At 41.0% G+C, this 6,926-nt stretch overlaps 1 protein-coding gene across 1 annotated transcript in view; it reads left to right on the top strand.

The window, feature by feature from the left end:
• Positions 1-275: 275 nt before the first annotated feature.
• LOC307036429 (B-cell receptor CD22-like) overlaps positions 276-6,926 on the top strand; it is a 32,983-nt gene continuing 26,332 nt past the window's right edge. Inside the window, exons 1-3 of the mRNA XM_079676755.1 lie at positions 276-871; positions 1,007-1,363; positions 2,319-2,546. Coding sequence (XP_079532881.1) covers positions 619-871; positions 1,007-1,363; positions 2,319-2,546 — 838 coding nt within the window. The 5' untranslated portion in view covers positions 276-618. The remainder of the gene's footprint in view (positions 872-1,006; positions 1,364-2,318; positions 2,547-6,926) is intronic.

Raw genomic sequence — 6,926 nt, 5'->3', positions numbered from 1 at the left:
GGTTTGATTAAGAAACAAAGTCAAAGAGTATCATTGGTTTCAAAGTGCCTAAGAAGGAATTCACATGTGTTTTTCTGCTCTATCCCAGTAAAGTCTGTAAAATGTTTATTTTTACATTCTTTGTTGAAAGTGCTGATCAGGCAATTTCTCAACATTTTACAGATAAACTTTGATTCTAGTTTCTGGTGTGCTCTGTGTTTCAGTGGTTCAGGGTCAGGATGGCTGGGGAGTGACTTACTCTTCTACTAAGATCTGTGCAGTGACAGGATCAACAGTGGAGATAAGCTGCAGCTACACATACCCATCTACATGGAGAGGCAGTGTTAACACAGTTAATAAAACATTCTGGTTTAAACAGAAAGGTGGTGAACCTGTAGATCTGACCACAGACTCAGAGTATGCAGGTCGTGTAGAGAATCTCTGTGAAAACAACATCTGCACTCTGAGAATCATAGACCTGAGAGAGAGAGACTCAGCTGAGTACAGGTTCAGGATCGAAACAAACCAAGCAGGAGGAAGATATAGTGGTTCACCTGGAGTCACTTTGTCCGTCAGAGGTAACATTTCTCAATAATATGTTAATTATTTATTAATGTCTTGAATATAATAATAATATGCATGTGTTTTGATAGTTTTTGTCTTCAATACAATTCCTGTTCCTTCATAAATCCAGATCTCCAGGTCACATCAGATGCAGACTGGCTGTATTGTGAAAACATTAGTTATCGATCTTCTGATCCTTCCTACATCTGGTACAAGAACGGACAAAGAATCCAGGGAGAAACATCTTATTATATAGACAACCCGAACAATACAGACAGTTATTCCTGTGCTTTGAAGGGACATGAGGACTTTCCCTCTCCTCCAGTGTGTGAGTTTACTCCAAAGACTTCTATCAACACATAAACATCTAGTGGTGTTTTATATTGAACTCTATTGGTCATTTTCTACTCCTGTTCAAATTATTGCTGAAAGATAGAAAAAAAATATGTTTTTATTTGTTCAGGTTTCAGAGGTCAAACCTGCAACAGAGTGGCTTACACTGAGAGAAGCATCTGTGCCCCCAAAGGATCATCAGTGGACATTTCCTGCACGTACAGCAGCTTTGAAGATGATGTTAATTCTAAGTTCTGGTTCAGTCCTGAGCGTAGTCATCAGGGACAGAATCCCTCTCAACCTGAGGACCTTAGTGAAGACTCCCAGTATGCAGGTCGTGTTCAGATCCTTGAGACAGAGAGAGGACGCTCCACTCTGAGGGTCTCTGACCTGAGAGACTCAGATTCAGCTCAGTATCTCTTCAAATTCAAAACACCAAGCTTTGAATGGAGGAGTGATTTACCTGGAACCACTCTGACTGTCACAGGTACTGATCAACACACACTGATGTACATTTTATTTAGATTTTTATTTATTTAACCAGATAAAAGCATTAAGATAAAATCTCATTTACAATGCTGACCTGGCCAAGAAGGCAGCAACGTCACACGTTCTTACACATAACACAGACATATAAAATACAGAGAACACAACTAAGTAAACAAAAGAAGAAAAGCCGTCCCTACATTGAGCACATTAGGACATTAAGAAAGGTGAACTACTTATTACTGCAAGAGCAGCTGGTGGTAAGGACCTCAGACAACTTCAATTTAAAACTTGCTATAGGGACAAGTGCCCTCAGTTTGAGGCGTGATTGAAGGTCATTCCAAGAACAAGGACCAACATAAAAAAATACTCCTTTTTCCAGCCTCAGTCCGCACGGCAGGAACCTGGACCCGTATCCAGGCCCTGGATCTGAGGTTGTAAGATTCACAAACTGGAGCAAATCTGGCCCATATGTGCAGTGGAAGCTTACCTAAGATGGCTTTATACAAACCAATGCTGAATCCTACGCATATAAGTGAGGAATATCCAGTTAGGCTATACAGAGTGCAATGATGAGTCCTATAGGGTGCATTTGATATATATATATCGCAGTGCAGCATGGTAGAGTGGGTCAAGTTTGGCCAAACCAGTGGGAAAGGCAAATAGATTGCATCACCGTAGTCCAGCTGGGACAGGAATAATCCAGAGACCAACCTTTTACGGGAAGAAGTTGAAAAACAACGTTTCAATTTCTTTGTTAGAGCTTCAATACAATCAATCAAATACACAGAACACCTACAAATACTGGAAAAGTAGATGTTTGTGTAATGACTATTGGATGAAGAGTTAATGTGGCTCTTTATTTCCAAATAGCAATACACAGTGGTGTGAATGTGTATGCACATCTATACAAAAAGACCTTTTGCTTTACTATTGTTTCTTGTTCTAACGTCCAGCTCTCCAGGTGCAGGTGATCAGAGCAAAGGTCTACAACTATTCTACTGAGGCTGAGCTGAAGTGTCACAGCAGCTGCAGTCCAGCTGGTTCTCTGAACTACGTCTGGTTCAACAACGGAAAGAAAATCAAAGCAACGGTGATATCTTCTTATAAAGGCTTGTTTCATCCCAGAGACAACATCTCTTGTGCTTTGGAAGGACATGAAGACTTCCCCTCTCCTGCAGTGTGTGAGTTTACTCATAAATACACACTGACATTACAATACACTGACAAATGCAGACATACTGGAGTCACAGAGGTCTTCTGAAGTTCATTACATACATTTCATTTCATACAAGCGACTAACAATAAGTGCAGACAAACATAAAGATACAAACAGCAAGTGTCCTACAAGAACATTAGCTTGCAATAAGCCAAACATGTTAAGTGTTACAAGTGTTTACAAAATATGTCCAAGTCACTGTTCACAGTGTCTTTTAAACTGCCCAGTGCTCTCAACCAATATAAATATGAAGATTAAAAAAGTACTAAATGTTTGCTGTCCACGGCTGACGTTAAATCAACCGGACTTCTTTCTGCGGATTGATATGACTGCACATAGTCCCTTGATCCTCCTTAACAACGGTCATGTTATCCTTAGCAGCGTTCTGTTAGCGAGTATTAGCAGCCTCTGAAATGTCCAAATTCACCAATCAGAATCGAGTTATCAACTAAGCCTTGTAATAAAAGGAGAAGAATGTGTGGGGTCATTGATGTAGAAAAGATAAATAAAGATTTGTTATTGGCTGCCAGTTTCCAGGAATCCAACACAAGGAACTATATCACAATATATAAATAATTTAAAAAATATTGAAGGCAATCATTTGTGATAACATGTTTTAATATTTGAAATACTTTTTATTTCCATATCCTTTTTCCAGACTCTCAAAAGCTTCCCTCTGTGTCAGTGAGTCCCTCTGCTGAGATAGAGGAGGGCAGTTCAGTGACTCTGACCTGTAGCAGTGATGCTAACCCAGCAGCTAACTACACCTGGTACAAGGAGGATGAAGACTCTCCAAAAGCTTCAGGACAGATCTTCACCATCACTGAATTCAGAGCTGAACACAGTGGGAGTTATTCCTGTGGAGCCCAGAACAAGTTAGGACGTAGTAACTCCACCTTTCATCTGAGTGTTGTGGCAGGTATGTTTTATGGCTTAATCTAAAACCACACACTTATCAGCTTGTTTGTTTTCAGTCACATATCAGGCAGGAGAAAGTAGCAGTTTTCATCGTTGATGTAGGAACGTTTTCTTTCTGTTACATACAAAATGGCTCATAGATTTTAATTATAAAATAAGATGAACTTTATTAATCCCAATTTGGGATTTTTTGTTGTTGCAGCAGCATAACATAATAACAGATACAAAGAGTAGAAATAAACAATTCTAAAATAGAAACATCTCAAAATAGAAATAAATAGCATCTCTTATCTCTTGTGTTTCGACAAATTGTTGGGTTACTGCTGCAGTTTGTTGTTCAGTTTTTCCCTCAATACTTAAAGTGAGAGTTTTGTTAAGTTAAGTCAAGCACACCCAATATGAATAAAGGGTTCTTCTTGCCTACATAAGAACAGAACAGTAAGGTGAATCCAAGGTCTGTGCAGTGCCCATTTATTGGGACGTTAGATGTTAATTTCACAGTTTGCAGACGATACCGTCCTTTTAATTATTAATCATATTAATAATGCATTTTATTTATATAGCGCTTTTCACAACTCAAAGATACTTTACAGTATGAGGGAGGGTAGACAAACAAGGACAGGCAAACAAGTAAGTAGCCTATAGTAAAATAAAATAAACAAAGAAAGGCAGTCAAGAGGAAGTTGATTGAGAGGGGGGGGGGGGGGGCTTATGGGTAGACAGAGTTGAAAAGATGTGTTTTGAGGCGGGACTGAAAGACTGTGAGGGACTCAGAGTCATGAAGACCTTGGGGGAGGGAATTCCAGAGCCTAGGAGCTGCCACTGAGAAGGCTCTGTCCCCAAAGCTGCAGAGTGTGGATGTGGGAATGGAATTAGACCTGGACCACCAGTGGGCCTAAAACTGATAAGACCTCAGTAATGCAGGTATTTGTATTCAAAATTAAGTTGATGATTAAGGGCACATTAGGGACTTTTTGGGCAAAACTGAGGAGGAGAAAGTTTGGAGACAAACCCTAAACTTACTGGGCTGGTTAGCTGTCCAGCTGCTCTGGGAGCACCAAGAGACTCAAATGGAAGGAAAAACAGTATTCACGTAGTAAAAAGTATCCCCATTAGAGAAACACTGCTGTATTAACTGTCTGTTCTCTGTTGATCACTGTTTCTCAGGATCACAGAATCTACTAGCTTTGGTAACAATCCCTGTTGTTCTCCTGGCTGTCATATCTCTCTCTGTCTTCCTGTGGATCAGGTGAGCAGATCTGTTCAACTTAATCATTAGCCGCGTTCACACGGGAGTACTTTTCCCACTTTAGTTCCGATATAGTTCCGAAATGTCGCGTTCACACCAAAAAGAGCCGGAACTAAAATTAGTTCATGAGAACGTTTTCACCCCCTTTTCCGTGCGAATTTCTTGTGAGAAAAGAGCTATATTTCTAATTGGCTGGGCGGATTGCAAACCACGCCCTGTAAAACTCAAAAAAAGTGTTGTGAAGCCACCATTTTATTATCCTCGCATTAGCATTATTAGCATTAGCCCAGCGCAGAAACGCAGAGACCAATTTATGGCAACACAAAATAAAACATAGGAGCAGTGGAGATGAGGAGGTGTCGGCGTTCTGGCGATTTACTCGGAAGGCTTCAGTAGAAGCTGCTGGGAGTCCCAGCAGCTTCTACTGAAGCCACTCCGGGGACTTCCGGCCGGCGACTTCCGGCGGCAGTATACGCCGTGAAGTTGTTTGCGGCCTGCCAGTAAACCCAAAGCAGAAGAAGAAGAAGTGACGTCAGCGGCTTCATTTGCCTAATCCACCCCCAGGGATTTATTATTATTATTCCGGTGTGAACGCGATCTGTACTTAGTTCATAAGAACTAAAGAGTCCTGATGAACTAAGTTCTCATGAACCTTTGTGGGAAAAGTACTCCGGTGTGAACGCGGCTACTGTTTGTTAAATAATTGAAAACGTGTTTGTTAGAACTTTATGACTTTTTTGTAACCAGAAAAAAGAGGGCTTCCAGGGACTCTGCTGAGCCTGAAGAGAGACCGGAACACACAGAAGAGGTGAGAATATTATTATAACAAATACTGTCTAGTTCTAACAAATCTGTTCTATTGATACTGTCTTGAAACGTCCTTAATCTTTTCTGTCATACAGCATGATGTTGATGAAGCAGGGATAATTCTTCCATCAAACCACATTTGAGTTTTATGTCCTGGCTGCAATCCTTTGAAAAACTATAAACCAAATAACATTAACATGTACAGCTGATCCCAATGTCAGACAACAATATGTCCAAATGAGCAGTCACAGGTCAGGGTGCTCTGCTGTTTCACGAGTTGTCCTCCAGGTGTCAGTACTGGGTCCACTCTTGTTCATCATCTACCTCCTTCACCACGATGTCCACTTTCACTGCTATGCCAACCTCTCCATGCCACAAACCTTCACTCCCCCTAACCCAGTCTTTCTCAAAGTGGGGGGTGCAGAGGCATGACAGGGGGGGGGGGGGGGGGGGGGCAAGAGACCAGGAGGAAATATTGTTATGACAAAAAAAAAGATCATCATTTTTATTTAATTTTAAAAATTATTAACTTGAAAATAATATGCTACAGTACAAGTAAGCCTGGGTCTCTGTGTTTAGAACTAAGTGTTATAACTTATTGTTCTAGCAAAGGGATTACACAATTGTATTAAGTATTTTTTTTTTTAGTATTACGCAGACTTATGGAGCATTTTTTTATCATCACTGCTCTAGCAAAGTGATTTTTCTTATTGTTTTTAAAGAAATGCTCACGCTCATATTGATGTATTTTAATAAATGTTAACTTGGCCCATTACGTGACTATTTGTGTAGGGGGGGGGCCCGACTTTCTTTTTTCTCCACAAGGGGGTCCTGAAAGAAAACGTTTGAGAACCACTGCCCTAACCTAATCATTGATTGCTTCTCTGTATCTTTCTCCAGTCAAGTCAAAAGCCTTGGTGTCACCTTAGAACCACCCTCTCTTCTGCACCTACCTTAAGAAACATCACCCAGACTTCATTCTTCCACCTACACAACATTTCCAGACTCCCTCCATCCCTCTCTAGATTAAGTCTTAGTCCATGCATTTGTCACATCCTGTATTGACTATTGCAAGGGTTCCCTCTCCGGTCTGTCCACCAATCTCTTCCACAAGCTCCAAATCATTCAGAACTCGGATCATTACCCGCACAGAGTGCTCTGACCACATCATCCCCCTTCTCAAGCAGCTACACTGGCTCCCTCTTCAATACCAACATTGACTAATACAACCTTCTGCTCACCTACAAAGCCCTCCACAGCCTCCCCACCAACCATCTCACTGACCTCTTTCACATGAGTATACCCCCTCCTGCTCCTTCCACTCATCCTCAGTTGATTATCTAACCATCCCCACTTATCACCAACCATTCT

The sequence above is a fragment of the Notothenia rossii genome, assembly GCF_949606895.1.
Source record: "Notothenia rossii genome assembly, chromosome: 1".
Classification (NCBI taxonomy): domain Eukaryota; kingdom Metazoa; phylum Chordata; class Actinopteri; order Perciformes; family Nototheniidae; genus Notothenia; species Notothenia rossii.
This window is presented reverse-complemented; position numbering and strand designations above follow the sequence as displayed.